This window comes from Phalacrocorax carbo, chromosome 2 (genome assembly GCF_963921805.1).
Source record: "Phalacrocorax carbo chromosome 2, bPhaCar2.1, whole genome shotgun sequence".
NCBI classification, from domain to species: Eukaryota; Metazoa; Chordata; class Aves; order Suliformes; family Phalacrocoracidae; genus Phalacrocorax; species Phalacrocorax carbo.
The window spans coordinates 127,560,731-127,579,795 of NC_087514.1; the positions used below are offsets into that span (position 1 = coordinate 127,560,731).

The 19,065-nt window shown below is 36.7% G+C and overlaps 1 protein-coding gene across 1 annotated transcript in view; it reads right to left on the bottom strand.

Moving 5' to 3' along the window:
- Positions 1–19,065, bottom strand: part of KCNH8 (potassium voltage-gated channel subfamily H member 8) — a 166,019-nt gene that overhangs the window by 36,107 nt on the left and 110,847 nt on the right. Inside the window, exons 9-12 of the mRNA XM_064441809.1 lie at positions 15,612–15,809; positions 10,910–11,109; positions 8,672–8,921; positions 3,940–4,154 (exon numbers count right to left, since the gene is read on the bottom strand). Coding sequence (XP_064297879.1) covers positions 3,940–4,154; positions 8,672–8,921; positions 10,910–11,109; positions 15,612–15,809 — 863 coding nt within the window. The remainder of the gene's footprint in view (positions 1–3,939; positions 4,155–8,671; positions 8,922–10,909; positions 11,110–15,611; positions 15,810–19,065) is intronic.

The following is a 19,065-nucleotide window of genomic DNA, read 5'->3' on the forward strand; positions in this document are numbered from 1 at the left end:
ACCTGTTTTTGTTGCTTCTTAGTTGCCTTTTAAAATTTGTTTATTTTATTATCAAGGATCCTGGCCAATATGCTGTAAGAGTTAATGTTCCCAACCAGAGGAATAATCTACCACTTTTCTTGTGCAACCTTTGTCAATATGTTTCATTTACACTGTGGATGCACTGAAGGGAGCGGTCCTTCCCCCTGCTTCAAAGACTGAGTATTTTCATTTTAAACAGTGTGGCTTCTCCTTTAGGGGGAGGGGGAAGAGAAGCCCTTGTAAGAGGCAGAACACTACTTTTAAAGCTACAAAAGGAAAAGTAGATTCTTATTAATTATGAGTCCTCTCTGCAAAGACAGATTTTTGAATCTTCAGGAATATCATCTTTTCTTTTTGAAAATGACATATATTGATAGTGTTCTAGAGAGTCAAAGATTGTGCCTGCATGGGTCTTATCTTCCTTTAGGACTTCATTACAGCTTGAGGGATAGCATAGGTGTCAGGGATGCCTCTTGTTCTTTATATCAATCTGGCTATAACCAGCCTTTGTTTTTTTTATGATGACTAATGATGTCTGTACCGTAGACACTTCTGCACAGACACAAGGAATAATCAGAAACAATAAACTGTCACCAGGCCCACAAAGATACTGTGCAAATATTTACCTGTTCTGAGTTTCTCATAAGATTATTCAGAGTTATGAACATCTGCTACTGCTCTCGAAATATATAAAATAGCACATATTCTCCAGGGCTGGTGGATAGCAAAATAATTTCCAGTTTCTTTCATATAATTGTATTATATGTTGTAAGAACCTTCTTATGAGTGCTTATCTTTATCAAATCAGGTGTCTGACTCTCTCACTGCCTGCTATATATGCAGCCTGTAATATGTAATGCAAAATTATATGGGTGGGGTGATGGGGTTATGAAAATCTGTGTCACATAGTGAACTATTTCATGACTATGATATGGTAGTCACAGACCTAGAAATATTGGTTGAAATACCCGAGTGGCTGAATTGTTTCAATGTCACAACTCCAGCTACCAAACCGATTAGCTTTTCCTAACTGTCATGAAATCATTTAGCACATTTATAAAAACAGTTACAAGTTTCTTAAGCAAAATTCAGCAAAGAAAGTGAGGACAGAATACATATAATCAACATAAAGACTTTTTCCTAATTCACATCTCCCTGTGATGAGAAGATATATAAAGATGGCAGAACAGCACTGCCGGTATGATTGCACATATATTAATGTTTATAATCATAAACCACTTAATGATTGCTGGTTTTAGAGCTATCACGAGGAACCACTGAAACTTTATCTCCCTGTTTTGGTGTCTTTGTATTTCACTGTTTCTCATTAGAGGCTGAAATAGTTACACGATTGCCAGCTCCTGTAGTTAAAATCTCCTAGGCTTTTCTTCCAAGATTGCTTAAACAACACTTTAAATCTTTCTGTAACCAGACAGCTACAGTTTTTACTTATTACTGGGAAATCTGGTTACAGCTCCTCCTTGTTTTACTGAAAAGTGACATGGCTATGGAAGTCCTGGAGCCTTTTCTACCAATACACCTTACTTGGATTTTAATGCAGAAGGAGCACAGCATTATATACACTCTTAGACTTGCAAATGAGCCATGAAAACAAATTTTAAAAGGTTTCCTAGAGGTTCTTTGTGGGTAGGGTAGTTACATGATCTAGTGCTAAGTATCCAACTTTGATACTCCAGGGTCAGGACACTCCTGGTGACTTCTGGCCCTTTTTGGTCTATTTTCAATTGAGTTCAAGTCTCTTATTCAATTCTGTGTGCAACGAACAGTTCGAACAGCACAAGGAAGGGGATAATGCATCACCAGGACTGCATCTTTCTGCAGCCTCACCTTTTTAATGCTGGCTAAAGCATTAGGAAATCTGCAACCTAAGGTGCTTTTGGTGGACTGTGGCTGAAAATTCAATAATGTTTTAGGTCAGGACTGAAAGGCACTTGGCAAGTTATAGGAGGGAAATTCATGCTATTTCAATCTGTAGTTCACCCAATCCTAACCTAAAAGGCACTTGGCAAGTCACAGGGGGGAAATTCATGCTACTTCACCCTGTAGTTCACCTGCAAATATTTTCCTTTTTAAAGCAGAAAAGGTCCTTTGATATGGCCAGCACTGCTTTAAATCCCATCTTCCACAGCGAGTGTGAGGAGGTTCTTTTCCTGTCTGCACAATCACTTTCGAGGCTGGTGTAGGCTTTGTCTCAGCAGACAATCTGTACACCACCCAGCTGACTCTAATTGGGAAGAGTTGTCCCAGATTTTATAAAAGCTGAATGTGTATGCAACTGATACGGTGATCCCTAGATTTGTCAGCATACAGAACACCATGAAGCAATACATTGTAGGGGTTTATCACGGTCCATGAAAAAACTGGAGAGGAGAACGCAATCAGGTTCAAACCCTATCTTTATATAGAGTTATAGTCCTTTTCAGATTAAACATTCCCCTCCAAGGAAAATGTGTTGGTTATACAAACTAATCTTCGAGCTCTCAGAACAGGTGTGTACTCTCTCAGCTGTTGTCTTCAGCAGCGGGAAGTCTGGGGACATTTCAAGAGGCAAACAAATTAGATGACCTGATTATTGTAATCTCTACAAGTTTGCATTTATATGTTTATACCTTTCTACTGACATTGTTTAAAGATCATTGCTGTGGAAATACTTGTGCCAAAGTACACCTAGTAAGAACCTTACATAGAAAAATCAACCTATATATCTCATTCATTGAGTGAGCTGAAGAAGGACTTTGGCCCACTGTTCTTGCATGCATTAGAGCAGTTCTGTCAGTCTAGAGGTTCCTCAGGCCAGCAGTGCTCTCCCTGGGAGACTACTGCAGTGCAGAACTCACCGTGACCGTCTGCACAGAAACACGTGTGAGTGGGGACGAGCAGGGAAGCCGTAGCTCTGGAGTGGCATGCATGCAGGCATTTATTGACACTTCACAAACCAGCCAAGCAACAGGCCACTCTGCATAAGAGTGAGTGCCTGCCTATGCTATGTGGAGGATAACAGCCACATAAGGTGCAGAGTTTTTTAAGCTCTGCAGCACTTTGTGGTGTCTGCCCAAACAGATAACCTTTTTTGCCCTTTATGCTTCCTTGACATTTGTCCCCTGTCTTCTTAGTATCCTTGTCCCCAGTCATGTGCTTGCAATGTTACCTCCCTCTGTGTGTAAGGAGAAGCACAATACAAACACCTGAACTGTTAAATACCAAAATGAAAGTGTTCCTTCGTTCATACGCTCTCATGGTTAAGTCAGAAAAGGAAAGCTGTCATAAAAATCTTTACAGTATTAAAATCTGAATATAAATATTTGCTACATAATATCTGTGGGAGTACTTCGGTAAGTCTGTACTGAAGCCTTTCAGCAGTACTTTATCTGGAATTTTTTGTTGTTATTTCACATTAAATTTCTCATTTAAATAGAAAAACACATTTTAGTTGCAGTATGATAAGAAACAACTGTTTCTCATTTTGAATGTGTGTGACAACATTCTTACCTAAGTAGTGATAATCAGTGATCTATGAAATGAACGTTCATTAGGCTGGCACATGACCTTCTAGAAAAGGTACAGTTAAATACCTTTATTTGGACATATGCTCTACATAAATATGGATTATTTTTAAATGTAAGTAAAAAATGACAAAATGTTAAAGAATGTTCTTTCACAAATGATGTTTCCTATGGAAAAATTAGAAGGAGAGAACATGTGTGCTGTTTATGATCTGATCAATTGATAAATGATTCATGTAGGTAATGACTGAATTATCAAACAAATGGAATGAGAGGTCCTTTTAAAGTAATTTGTGTATTATTTCTTTATCGTGATGAAATTATGAGAACTGGCTAAAGTATGAGAAACATTTTAAGGGTTAAAATAGCTGAAGAGACCTTTAAAGATACTTACATCACTTTCATGGCCTTCTCTTAGGTTGTATGTGAGGTCATGCTGTATGTCTTCAACAAACTTGTGAGCATACTCTGGGTAAAGATCGAGCACTTCAAAGAGACCTTTGAGGATAATGCATTGGAGGTCACAGTACGTTAGAGCTTTAACATCTGCATTTGTTTTAATAACTTGATCCCTAATGGATAGGTTTGCTCCAATTAAATCTCCTTTACCTAAAAGAAAATATGAAATTAATAATCTTAAAAGCATGAATTCTTTACTTCTTTTCTGAATCGTAAATCTGTTTAACATAATTGTTAAATCTTAAATCCCATTGTTACTACTGCATTGTTTAATTAATAACATTTTAAAGGATCTTTGTCTGAAAGATGTCTTTTTTTTTTTTCAGGTGCAATCTTATATGCAATTAATTGGAGGTACAAAGACTAATTTCCAGACATGTAACTACCTGATTTAAGGGAGCAATCAAGTAAATATGTATAAAGTTAAGATTTATACTGGTAATTAATAACAGGTGTGATTTTTGTGTTTCAAAAAGTGAACATTATGTTTCTAGCTTGGGGTTTTTTTGTTAGAACAAGCAGGTGTTAAGATAGTGTTTTAACAATGTCACAACTAAGTATGAACCATCAGTTCAAATGACCCTTTTACTTAGAATTTGTATTGCAAAACATTCGCTATCTATGATAGCTATGGCTGCATAGCTACACTTCATGATCTATCTTAGTTGCATAGGCTATTAATAGAGTTGTAGCTTGATGACACTTCTGTCAAGAAAAAAGAATGAATTATTAAACCATTATATTGTCATTTATGGTCAAGACTGATGTAGAATAATGGACGTATTAAAAACCACAACTGACCATATATTGAAAAGCACAAAAAATTTATAATAGAAAGCTTCCATGAACATCTGATCTGAGGTTTAAAGTCCAAAGAGCAATCACTGAACCAGAGGTCTTCCTCAAAAGTTAATGCAGACTGTCTTTGTGAAAGACTTGGACAGTGTGCTAGAGTGCATTCTTGGCAAGTTTATGGGCAATACCAAACTGGGGGGAATTGCTGATATGCTGAAGGGCAAAGCCGTTATTCAGAGGAACCTCAATGAAGGAGAAAAGGGCTGAGAGGAACCTCATGAAGTTCAACACAAACAAATACTAAATCCTGCACCCAGGATGGAAAACCTCCCTGCAGCAGTATGGGCAGGGGACCGATCAGCTGGAAAGCAGCTCTGCAGGGAAGGGACCAGGATCCTTGTGGACAACAAGTTGGACATCAGCCAACAATATGCCCTTGCAGCAAAAAAGGCCAAGAACATCCTGGGCAGCATTAGCAAGAGAGCAGCTAGCAAGTCCCAGGAAGTGACTCTTCCCCTCTGTCACTTGTCAGACCACACCTGGAGTAATGAGTCCAGTTTTCAGCTTCCCAGTACAAGACAGAATATTGACATATCGAGTGAGCCCAGAAGAGGGCACTGAGATTATCAGGGACTGGAGAACATAATGTACAAGGAGAGGCTGAAAAAAATGGCTGTTGTTCTGCCTTAAGAAGAAAAGGCATTACTGCTACCTTCAACAGCCTCATGGAAAAGTGTAGAGAAGACAGAGCTATACTCCTCTTCAGGGTGCACAGTGTGACAAGATGTACTGCGTGCAAGGTGTAACAAAAGAAATTGTCATTAGAAATCAGGAAATGAAAGTCATCATGAGGCTGGTCAAATAGCAGACAGGCTGCCCAGATTGGCTGTGGGATTGCTGTCATTGGAGATGTTCAAAACTTGCCTGGACACCACCCTGAGCAAACTGAGTTAATTTGGCCCTGCTTTAATCAGTTTTATGTTGGTTGGCTTCCAGAGATCCCTTGCAATCTTACATTATTCTGTGATCAATAAGTGAAGACTGTGAAATCTGAAAATATACCCAGCATGTGATTCCAACTGGATATTACACAGAAAAGAGTGTACTTGAAGAGTAAGTTAAACCAAGCAGCCAGCCATCCCTGAAACTGCTTAAACAAGTTAATTTTATACTTTAAAATACTACTGGTAATTTTTTTTTCTTTACATGGCACTTATACAACTTTCTCAAAAGTGCTTGTCATAAACCCAGTGTAGGGAGGGATTTTCTTTTATGCCAGGAATATACATACATTATTTTTATTTTGGGGTCTCAAAAATTGCAATTAATGTAAATGAGAACTAGTACTAGCTCAGGTCAATTTGGGAAAGGTAAATCTGGTAGATGGCAATAATATTTGTCACTGCTCATCACATGTAGTGTTGTGTAGAGCTTATGTAGTGCTTACTTAACCAAATATAGTGTAAAGCTAAGAAAAATAAACTTTTTACTTTAAATATCAACAGTTCTTTAGATTCCTTGGATTATATTAAGCAGAGGGCTGGCAATGTTAATCTATTGCTGGCTATGTCAATACAGACAAAGGAAAAATATTTCAAATATATCAAAACTGATCTTTAAACACCTTAATTAGAAACTTTTTAGGCATACAAACAGCATTAGTATCAATAATGCATAAATAAGTTGGAAAATATGTTAAAGTTGTATTTGCTTGTAGTTAGAGTATTTGATGAAACAGTGTCAGCCTGAAAGACACTACAATTGGTTTGGTAATGTTAATGTATGTTTCTTTTCAAATGAAAATCATGTAGCAAAGGCTGTAGGTAGCAAGCTGAAGTTTCATGTAGAATTACTTCAGCAGTGAAATGACTGTACCTTGAATATCAACATTTGTTACATAAACAGACTCGTGTAAGTTATTCTTAGGAGCTCTTTCTTTCTTTTTCATTGGAGAACAAACTTATAAATGTTTATGCAGACACACCTGTTTATTAATATATCTGGGACATGCAGTCAAAGTTATTAAAGTCCTCTTCTATGGATATTTTTTAAATCACTCGTGGGTAATTTTTTTTAACAAATCTAAGATGTATGCTCAAACAGCACATAACTGTTATATTAAAAATATTTTCCTATAAAAATATCCATCATAACCATCATTATTAGATGTCAAGTAATAGTCTCAAGAGGAACAAACCAGCTGTATTGAACCAGAGCATTTCATTGTATTGTTGCTATATTGCTTGTTAGTGAGACTGGTTCAGTAAACAAAAACTAATATCCTAGAATTAGAATCATGACAGAATTATTAAATAGTTGTCTGGGAACTGTAAGTAACCCAGAATTGTCAGGGGAAAAAAAAACTGGTCTCTGGGATTTACACCACATCACTAACAGAGTTTCCTGTAGGGACCTACAGGTTTGATCCATTGACCTTCTGCTGGTGTTAATTAGGTTTAAATGATGAACCTCCCATTCACTGTAATGAAACATTATTTCATCGTATTATGTTTATGTTTTTGCATTATGATTTCATTAACTTCTCTCAGAAATCCACTAATCTCTTTCTTATTGTTTTCATAGCCACCATTACACAATGATGTTTCATTAACATTTTCAAAAGTGCTTGAAAATGGAATCATTAATGAAATCATAGTTCCAATGCGGGCAGCTCTTGACCTTTTGCTGTATTTAAGCTTATGTTTTTTCTAAGCCATATTTTATAGCTTTGATCAAGGCATTCTAAAACTTCCTAATTACAAATGAGTGATGGAGTGATGTGGGCTGTCAATCTAATGGAATTAAAGAGTTATGAAACAAATAGGACATGTATCACATTTATATTCTAAAAAAAGACCAATCAAATTCATGCTAGTAAAATAAAGGAAATTCAATTACAGAAGACCAGAAGTTTGCATTATCAACAGTCTAGTGCAATCCCACAAAACAGGAAGGAAAGGAAAAAAGGAAATGTTCTTTTTAACTCTGCTTTATAAGAATATTAAAAGACATTAGCAAGAAGAATATGTTAAAAGCTAAAGAGGTATTAAAATAATAATAAAATAATTATTTGCATTTAGAGTTAAATTTTATATTTTACTTTATCAAAACACTTTATAAACATTAACTCAGACAAGTCTAATCATCCTTTAGCTGAAGATAAAGGGAATCTCTTTAGCAGGCTTTAGACTGAGGCCAATCACTGAAACTTACAGATAGAGATGCTTAACCCTAGATAAGTCAAAGCAGTCATCTAGCAAACAACCAAACAAAATCTATTAGAACAGAACCTCTGGCCTTTCTCTTTTCTAATATACTCAGATGACTGCTGGCAGCATCAGTTATCCTGAAGAGGTAACTCTTTAGGAAGCAGAGACAGCAATGCTTGTTTTTCATCATACAGGTGTCTTGCAAGAGATCTTCATATGCATTTATCAAAGAATGAGAGTAGGCTCGCATTGCTTTCTTTCATTTGGAAACATTAGTGGGAGCACTGCCTGGCACCTAATTTTTATGGAAGATTTAGGAACTAATAACCAATGTCCTCTGAGGTGTCAATACTATCATCAAATTCAGTTGAAAGCAGCAAATTGTATCAAAATCTACAAGTACCTCCTTACATGCAAAGAAGAGAGAATAAGAAAATTGGGATACAAGTAAAATATTGCACAGTTAACACTCTAGCAATTTAAAGCTCCTTAGGGCAAAAAATCAGTAAGCTTAAACTAAAAAAAATAGCAATGTCCATAGGTAAGAATAGCAGATTAAAACAGAACAAATTCTTTCTCATCAGACTACTCGGACATGCTAAGCCTTCAGTGAGTACATTGGAGGACCATTCTTTCTCTTTGAAACTCTGATTATGAGCCTACCAAGAATTGCCAGCACCGTGCTGTCCTTCAGGACTTCCATGGAACCTGAGCACACAAAGTAGATCGCTTGCAGGGCGTCTCCCTGCCGGAGGAGGTATTCCCCAGGAGCACAGAAGGAGGTTTTGATATGCAGAGACAGAGACCTGAGGCAACCGCGGCTGGCACACTCAAAAAGGGAGAGCTGCAAAATCTCCTTGTTCAAGTGCATGGTGATGTCTGAACGCAGCTCATCCGGGAAGTCTTTTAAAAGCTGTCCAAAAAAGAGAAAAAGGGGCAAAAAGAGAAAAAGCATAAAATAATTTGTTTCCTTTTTTGCAGGAATGATTTGATTTAGTAGTACTGCACATGTTGTACTGATGCAAGGACTTCCCTTTGATTTTTCTTATCCCCTTGATAAGATGTGTATGCTATGGGTTAGTAAATCTTTACGCTGATAAACACTGATAAATTCCAGGCAAAACAGGAATGAAAGTATGCCTTTATAAAAAAACCAAGAACAAAAGTCAACAACACTGTGTGTAGGAATTCCTCCTAAAGGCCAGTTTAACCATGTCCAAGTTCTTCTCAGCTATGAAACGGAGTAGGCTGTTCAGGTATATACCATTGTATACAGTGGCATATACACTAAAAGCAGCAAAAATGATCTTAGTTTAGATTTTCTTTAAAATGGTTGTAAAAAATTAATCAATAGGCTATATTGCTTCTTTTATGGTAAAACCACTGGAAGAGGAATAACTTGAAAAACTTCTATGTAGTAAACCTCTAAGGTGTTTGGTTTTTGTTTTCTTTGGGGGGGAGCCTTGTTCTTTTTTTTTTAGCAATGCCGTTGGACACTGAAGGAGAGTTGGGAAAGGAATGGAGGCAAACTGCACGTTCAGTGGAAGAACCTATGGAAACTAAAAGACTGTAAGGTCTTCCTATTGTTCCTTGGTCTTAATTTTAGGCAACCCCAATGTAGCCTGGCCAACACTTGATATCTATATGTGTTTTACAGAAGACTTGCAGCAGGATGGCAAAATTGAGAGAAACATCTTTCTGCTCAGAGACAGGCTTGTGAGAATGACATACAACTGTGCAAATCATCAAAAATTTCAAGTGGAGCTTTAAAAAAATGTTTAAGTTGTTTCAAGTGTCTCTTCCACTGATGCAATGTATACTGCTTGCCTATGGGCAGGCATTGCAACTGGACCATGAAAGCTGCAAGCCCACAAGCATAGTTTTCTCTGTAGTTTGAGGGGATCTGGCATCTGAGCAATGCAGTCAGCCAACACTTGACCAAGTGGGCTTAAACAAGGCAGTTTGTGGATGAGAGGCAAATCATGAAATACTGACAGTCTCTTCAGAGGCTGCTGTTACAATACAGCAGTCTCTCACTTTGAGTATGACTAAAGATACAGAAGCTGAAGGTGATCCTTAACCAAATCTAGGAAAGCTTTGACATCTAAGAGGCTTTTGTACCTTTGTATATCTTACTAGGCTCCTTCCATTTCTAGGTGTGCTGTGCACACCACAAAAAGAATTTATCAGAAAAAGCACATTCTCAAACCCAAACATTTCTGCTTGTTTTCACATTATCTTTAGAGGGCGTTGAGTTTTATAATGACATATATAACGAGAACTCTGAAGGGAATGGTTCATTCAAATAACACTCCAGCAGAGAGAAGCCATTATTCCTTCTGGAGTATATAATACATAACCTGGGTAAGTAATTTAAAATAAGCAAGCAAAGACATGACCAGAAATCTGTCTTTTGATTTCACTCTCATGTTACATTCTGCAATATTTAAAAATATAGGGAAATGAATAACATAAAAATTCAGGCCAAACCACTTGTTTACAGTATTGCAAAGAATAAAAGAAAATGAAGGAGGGAGGAAAAGGCAGTAAAGACGTCCCTCCTTTTAAAAACACCTAAAAAGCACAGCAGGATTTTGTCTGATGAGAGGCAAAACTGCTCACTGGGGTGTTTCTGCTGGCATCATCCAAAACGTTTCTGATGAATGCCTCTTCAGCATTTCAGAATTATGGAGGACTTTGAATTTTTAATATATGATATGATGTTCTAAGCCAGATTTTTCAATAGCATACTCTCATCCTGGGATAACCCAACTTTATTTTTAGGCATGTTCTCTTACACATGTAACTTCATACAAAACACAGCATCATAAATGGAAAATTTCCCCCCCTCCCTGACTCTAAGTCCATAGCCAAAACACAGAACCTCCCTTGTTTGTTTACCTCATTGGAATCAATTCCATTATTGACAGACCATGTGGTTTGGAAATATTCAAGCATCCTTTGCTTTAGCTGCTGTGGCAGGTGATGGACCCGTATAAAGTCCTTTAGATCCTTGGTTCTTGTGTGATAAAGGGACCATCTGGAGTACATCCTCTGAATTATGGCAGTCACATTGCCAAACACCAAGGCATGCATCAGAGCTAGGGAGGACAGAAATTATGTGCAATGTGGAGTCACTTGTTGATCATTAAAATGTAACACAGAAAATAAACAGGATCTTCACAGGAAACCAGTTCCTGCTTGATAGATACAGTAAAGCTTTTGAATACAAGACTCCATGAGTAATATACAGTAGAGAAAGGATTATTAATTTCTATTTTTTATGTCACTAGCAGTCACAGTCATGGGACCGAGTAGAAGCACATCTGATGCTATCTAGTCAGGGTACCAAGCAAAAGAATGCCCAAGCCAAATTAAGGTTATAGTCTAAAAACATGGAAACAGATGAACTCACGTAGGCAGGCATGCTCAGGAAATAATGGCAAACTATTAATCAGTATGAAAACTAGATCAAATGAGCCATTATCAGCTACATAGGATATAACAAATTTCAGAGACCTCATACAAATAAAAATGATTACTAATAGGGCCCAAGTGTAGTGGAACAAGATTGCAAACAACATTTCAAGATGTATTCTGGGCAATAAGATGTTAGGAAAAAAAGAAAGAAAAAAAGCCATTGTAAAGTAGAAATTCAGGTTAAAAAAAAAGATACATTCAAACTGACAATCTAGTTTCTTATGTTGCTTGAGAAGGTCAAATATGGTGTGAAATTGTTTATCAGAAAGTTCTGACATCCTGGAGTTTGTCTGCAATTAGAGACTGGCTTGGGAATAAAAAGACCAGAAGCAAAATTGAAGAAATGCTTACAGATACAGGTCATCTGGGTTTGTCTGTGCAGAAATGTGCTTGCTGATTATCAATGGGAAAAAATCACTGCTAGATTGTCATTCATGTGGTATTGATCTGAGGTATATAATATCCACATTTACAAATTGTTTATTGCAAAAACTATTAAAGAGCTTGATTATTACTCTTAAGGGACATCTGTATAGTGCTTGAAAGCAAGCTGACAGATTCCTCAGAGTGGCAAAGGAATCGGCTTATGAACAAGCCAAACAAGATGCTGACCTTTATGGCAATTTACAGAAGTCTAGTGTGAGTGAGGAGAGACGGGGGAACAGGGGGAGTAAAAAATGCATTTTGGTCATTAATAATGCTTTTACATGGTAGAAACAAGCAGAAAATTCTTTAGTCTGGAGTGTTGAAAATTTTTACAGGCTGAGTAAAACACAAAGGAACTAGTAACAGTATCTATGTCTTTATTATGAAGTGAGTGCAGAAAAACAGATAAAGCACTGCAGTGTGATATAGTTTCACAATACAAGCATGCATTCTTGTAGAGGTGATCCAGGGATATGATTAAGTCAATACATGTCCATTAGTAAAAGAAGATAAATGAAAAGCAGGGCAGAAAAAAAAGGATCAGATATAAATATTAGAAAGAAACATAAGCATAATTGAAAATTTGTTTCTAAGAATAATCAGCTGGATCAACTCGCTGCTGTTCCTGATGGTGCAGTGAATTGCCAAGTCACTAATGTCAGAAGCGTGGGCAACAAAATGTGAGGGACTGGTGTAATGCTAGATACAGGGTATTCTAATAGAAATACAGCAGCTAGGGCTGAAAAATTCAGCCAGACATAGCTAAAAAGGCTGAAGAGATGGTGTAGCCTCTTTAAGGATGTGATAATCAGTTTAAAAAGGAGGGAGGGATAAAGCGATAGATGGCGTATGGATGAATATGTAAAAATCAAATGATAAAAGACTCCCGACAGACTCCAAGGTTAGGAGCTGGACAGTGTAGAGATCTCCGTGATGTTATTATAGGCACAAATATGGTCAAGAATCTCATTATTATGGGAGAACCTATCTTTGTGTATATCCATTGGAAGACAACTGGTGTTGCTGCTGACAAGCTATTCCTGGCAATGATAGGCATTAGATTTCTATATCAAATAATTGCAGACCCACCCTACTTTCTCTAAGAATTCTATTAATCCATTGTCTAAAACCAAGTAGGACAAGTTAAAAAACTTATAGGAACCATATTTCATAAAGTGGCCTTGATTTTAATAGCTATTCTAAATTACATTTTTGTTGCTTAGGGAACAGAGGAACACCTCTGATCCCAGAAAGGACTGGAGATACTAGAATGGGCCTCCAGTCTCATAAATACAAAACTGCACATTCTTTGCTCAGAGGACATGGAGAATACAAGACAGCACATGGTATGGTCATCTGCAGGACAGACCTGATTAATATTTTACAGATGCTGCGTATCCTAGGAATTCTGGTTAAATTTTAATAAGTAACTCTTCTTTCCAACTTTAAGAAGAGATACTGTATAGAATAAGATTTTTTTTTATCTTCACAATATTACTTGTCTTAAATTGTGCTTTCAAACTCATGCAAAACAAAAAGAGGCAGGTAAAAATCAAACAAGAATATTATAAGGTATTTATCTGTTAAATTAACACTAAATATTTTCTTCTGGCTTCAACAAATCCTCTTAATTCTTTCAATTTCCAGTGACACACATTAAAGAGGTACAGATGAACTACTGATAAACTAAACCATGCTATTCATTCCACGTGAAATTTCATAAAATAATGGCTTGGAGTAAAAACTGTAAAAAATTTACATCAATTATTCTCAAGACGTCACCTTCCATGAGGGAATTTTAAAATTAAATATTAACCAAAGCTATACATTAAGACATGTTTTAAGAAATTAAAAGACTAGTACTTTATTCCTAATAGAGTTTTCTAAGGCATGCTCACCAGTCTGCGCTGTGTGATGCTAACTCCTTCTTCAAGTTTCTTTGCTCTGCTGCTTTTCTTAAATAGCATCTAAAATACAATTCCTCAAGAAAAGTACCTGCAAACCAGCCTGCTCTGCTTTCTTGCCTGGATATATCTTGTTCACTGGACCCTCACAGGTGTACAGTCATTCTTCTACCTGCTTGCCTATGAGTACTTTTGCCTCTCAGTTTCAATTCCCTTTTAGTACATTCAGTCAACTAGTTCTTCACAATTTATTCAGGCATAAGCATATTAGTTCTACTGCTCAATAATATAAGAAGTGAAGAAAAAATTGCTACAACTGGACTAAATAAAAGTATAGGATACTTTTATATTCTACTCTATTAAGTAAGTTTGTGAAAGCTCTGCCATATCAAAGTATCAAAGTGAGTTAAATATTCATCATCGCCTTACACAGGATATCTCTTGATTTCTTGATAGAATTGAAAACTCCTTCCTTCATTCCAACAGATTTTATGTAGTGAAAGCCCCAAAGAACAGAGACCACGTTGTATTTTAAAACTACATTTTAAAAATTTTTATGCTGCCAGCAAAAGCAATTAATGAGCTGCTTGTGTTTTTGTGACATTGTCAAAATCAAAATTATATAATTCTTGGTTGATTCATTATATTATTGACACTCATTTTCAGGACTGGGAAAAATGACAATAATTCATTGAGCACCTTTTATACCACTTGATGCTGCAATATATATTTTATGGGTCATTCATCGTGTTCCCTAGCTTTCAAGAGTCAAGTTGCCTATTTACTTTTGCCCAGGAAAATTTATGTTGCAAAGCTGACAACCAGTGCCTTACTGACTAGCCCTGGAGAAATATCTACTAGCAGTTCCAGAACAATTAGGCAAACGGGAAAAAAATGAGGGGGGCAGTACTCTAGCAGTGATTTGCTTTTACTCTTCACACCCACTGTGACATCTTTGAGTTGTATGATGTACGTACTATGAAATAGCATGGCTAATTTTTGGGGGGAGGAAGAGAGAGATGCAGGTACTTTCTCTGGTGGCCTTGGCTTACCAAGCTTTGTAGGTGCCACCAGCTCACTGGTTGTGCTCAGGTGCTTCAGCAGAAAGAAGGTGACCACAAATGAGCACATGGCTTTCCCAAATAGTATGACTGGGTAATTAACATAAATAGAAATACTTCTAAGAGCTCCAAATATGACAAAAACATTACATTTTGATTCTAACCTGAAGCAGTGATGTGGTACTGTTTACTTAGTGATGATTAATCTGCTTTCCGTTTATGATATGGCTCAGCAAACAGTCCTCCTGGCTCTGTCCTGTCTCCATTGCCTTCTCTCTGGGCTGGTCCTTCAGATGTGGATATGCACCAGCTCACAGCCAGATACACTGGTGGGCTCCCCACCTCCCCTCGCCATCATCCCCAGGGATGCTGTGAGGACTGAACTGGAGCTCAATGTGCACCTATTACTTGGCTGACTAGAAAAATGCCTGGCATGTAACCAAAATGTTCCCCTGGCACATGGCTGGGCCACACTCACTGGCAATAATGTGAATTTGCATGTTACTGGGTGACAACTGTCTCTTGTTGCCGCAAGTGATCGAAAGGTTAGAAATATGTCTGCATAAGAGAGTTTATCTAGCATTAATCTCACTATTTCCTTCTTTTGCCATTTTAAATTAAATTTTCTGTTGTGCTTTTTTTTTTAAAGAAACTTAGCAAAATATCAGCTCTTATTTTACTTGTCCATAACCCCCCAAAATATTTTACATGACACTTAACATTTGTACCTACCCCCAATCAGCATTGTGCAAATGGAGAAAATCTTTTCAGCATCGGTATTGGCTGAAACATTTCCAAACCCAACACTGGTGAGGCTGCTGAGGGTGAAATATAGGGCAGCTATATAGGCACTTCTGATTGATGGGCCTCCTAGTGTATTATTCTCATAGTAAGGAGACTCAATACGTTTTCCTAGCTCATGAAGCCACCCTGAAAAACAAAGAATAAAAAGAACTATTAAAGAGTAGTGACACCATGAAAACTACACATTCTGTAAAACAAAATGATTCTAAAAAAACCCCTTATTTAATTTATATGCATTATACTGCATTCTTCACATGATTCCAAGAGTAAAAAGAACATTAAACTGTAGGAATTTATACAGCATGTAAAGGATTGTGTCTCTGGACTATTTATTTTTATGCATGATTATTTATGATAAGAACTGTATTTCTGTATGGAAACCAAGTGTTTTTGAATTGCATATTACAGGTCTAATTAGATAATTCACAAAATCCATTAAGGCACTGAAAAGAAAAAAATCATCACCTAATAACAGTGCAGCAAGAATGAAACATTGATTTGATTCTTTCCATTAATTAATGCTTGGAAAGATTTTTGAGATTCTAAGACTAAATTGTTATAATAATAATTACATATTTAGAGCTTTTTACATGTTTCTTTTTACAGTAGAAGAGATTCAAACAACTAAACATAACTTACAAACCAGAAATAATTTTCAAAAGATGCTTCAGTAAGTATTTTCTAAATTGTTCATTTAATCTTTCCTTTCATTTTGCTAAATGAGTCTATGTGTGCTAGAGAAAGTACAATTAGCTACTAGATGTTTAAAAACCAACAAAAAACCAACAAAAAAAAACAACCCAAAGCAACAAACCAGGAAAAAGTGTTCAGTTTCTCTTTTGGAAAAGGAAAGCAAACAACCTGAATGAATTGCATAAAGACAATGCTTCACAAAAATCAAGATAGGGGGAAAAAAAGACAAGAATCAACTTGTGTACCCAGTTATGCCTTGCTTGGGAGAGTGGGAATCTCTCCTGCATATTCAGGGAGAGAACCATCAAAAGAAAATATTCCTGGCAGGCAGAGTTTTCTTTCAGAAGAATTGGTTGGGGGTCTGCCTGTTGTAAGCTGAGACCTGACAGACTGAATCACCTCCTGAAGCTTATTCTCTCTCCGCTTCAGTCAGCATCCATTTCTTCATTTTGGATGAATCCACGTATGAACTAGGGGAAATCTCCTTGTACAGAGTATGTGCAAAAGTAGGGGCCAGATTTAAAGTATTTGTCCCAGCACTTCCAATTAAGTTGGGGAAAATGTCTGTAAGAATTTACCACCTATAGCACACTTGTTGAGCCATGGCTACTACAATCCCCAGCTCCATACTCTCTTGTACTCTCTCCTACAGAGAAAGCTAAGCCAGAAAAGCTGGGTAATGACAGCATAAAGTCTAGCCACGACCCTGCTGACCCATTCTATGCAGGGCAGTGAATTTAATCAAAAGCATAAATGAAAGCACTCTAAATTGTCATAAGATGGCAGTACTGAGTAGGCTGGGTTACCTTGCCAACAGACAAGAAAGAACATGAAAATCTCCTTGATTTTGCCTTGATAGAAAGTATTAAACACATGAGGCTATTTTATATTTGTGGCTCCAAATTATTTAAAATGAAAGAAAAAAAGCCTAACTGAACCAATACCAGCCCTCTCCCTGTGCACTATTTTCCTGAGATTACATTACATTTCTCCAATAGTAATATGGCATTTGTACAGCAGATTTCATTCCTATGTTCATGTTCGGGAATGTAAGCCCACACATTATAGAATAAAAAATAAAAACCTGAGAAAATCCCTGACAGAGAGTACATAGAGTTAAAAAAATTCTACCTAAACCTAACATAAAGAGATACAATCATAAAGTTCAGTGTCAGGTTTTGAAAGTATTCTAGTCATATGAAGAATTGCAGAACTAAGACAAATTAAATAAATTAAATAACTGTAACTGAAGTGTGAATACTGAAATAATGCCTCTTAGGAGAAAATCTCTTTCCTGGGAGTGTTCTAAAAGTCACTGATTCTTGGCCTCTGTATTCCCATTTTTCTGCCTTTTGTTATCTGAATGAATTTCACATTCTTTGTTCCTGGTGGTCATATTGCAGCTGATTGCAAGTTTCTCCACCTCAGTTTCAGCTATCAAAGAAAAAGAATTTTAATGTTATATGAAGTATTACGGTCCTCACTTTCAGACTAATAAATTTTCAGTGCTCTTCAGAAAAGGTCAATGACTCCATTCTTTAACTGATAGATATATGTAAACTGTTTTTTCCGTTACAGCACACTTTATGTTCAAGGTTATCAAGCAGAACACCCAACCCTACTGAAACATCATTGTTCCTAAAGGATACATTACTGCTACTAAAAGTAAGGTACAAACATAGTACCTATATAGTATCAAACAGTATAAGTCCCTATACTATTTCTAATAAAATTCTACTACCAAAGTACCAAATACAATATTAACATTTTACAGTTGCTATCAAGCACTTCTGGCCAGGACACCAGTTTCTGAGATGAGTTCAGCACTCTGTGCCCATTCTGTGGCATAACTGAGGGTCAGACAAATGATCTTAATCAGTAAGATGAATGGCTTATCAATGAGCTATGACAGTAGCAGTTAGCAATTATTAGCAATAGTTAACGATTGCTAGAAAGATATGCCCTCTATATAAAAAAAAGCTATTAGGTAACTTTCTTTAGAGATGGTCCATAACATTTGGAACAGAAAATATATATCTGAAAGTGAAAACCCAATAAATATATTCCTCTGATTTGTAGATAAGGACATGTTTACAGATTCTCATTTCTATTTTGGCTGTTAGAGATGATCCTAATCAGTACCTTTTGAAGAAATTATATAGGTGAGGTTTCAGCCAAGGCATATAAAATGCTGCAAGATCTTCCAGATCAACTATACTTCTCAGATTTTTTGTTGATAGCACTACAGTATTTTCCATTTGCGGGTAGAGACAAGATACTCTTGCCTGTAAATACTTTCATTAGCCAATGGAAATAGTCGTGAGATAGCATGACTGACTGACGCCTTTTACTTTTTTGGTTCCTCTAGGTAACAGCTCTCAGCAGATTCTCTGGCAAACTTGAGCAATTAATTTCTGCCCTCAGGGAAGAAGAAGAAAAGTAAATATACCTTGTAGTTAGAGGGAGCTTCCTAGAATCTAGCATTATGAATGTTGCCTGGTTCTGAATTATCATTATCTAGATATAGCTTTGAAAACATTTTTAAGCACCAATTAGCATAATTAAGAGGCAGATTTTTCAAAGGGAAAAAGAGCACTTAAGTAATTGAGTCCCATTGGAAAAGTCAGTAGGAATTTGATATCTAGCTCCATTAGGTTACTTTGAAATTTGCTGGAAGAATCTGTAATGA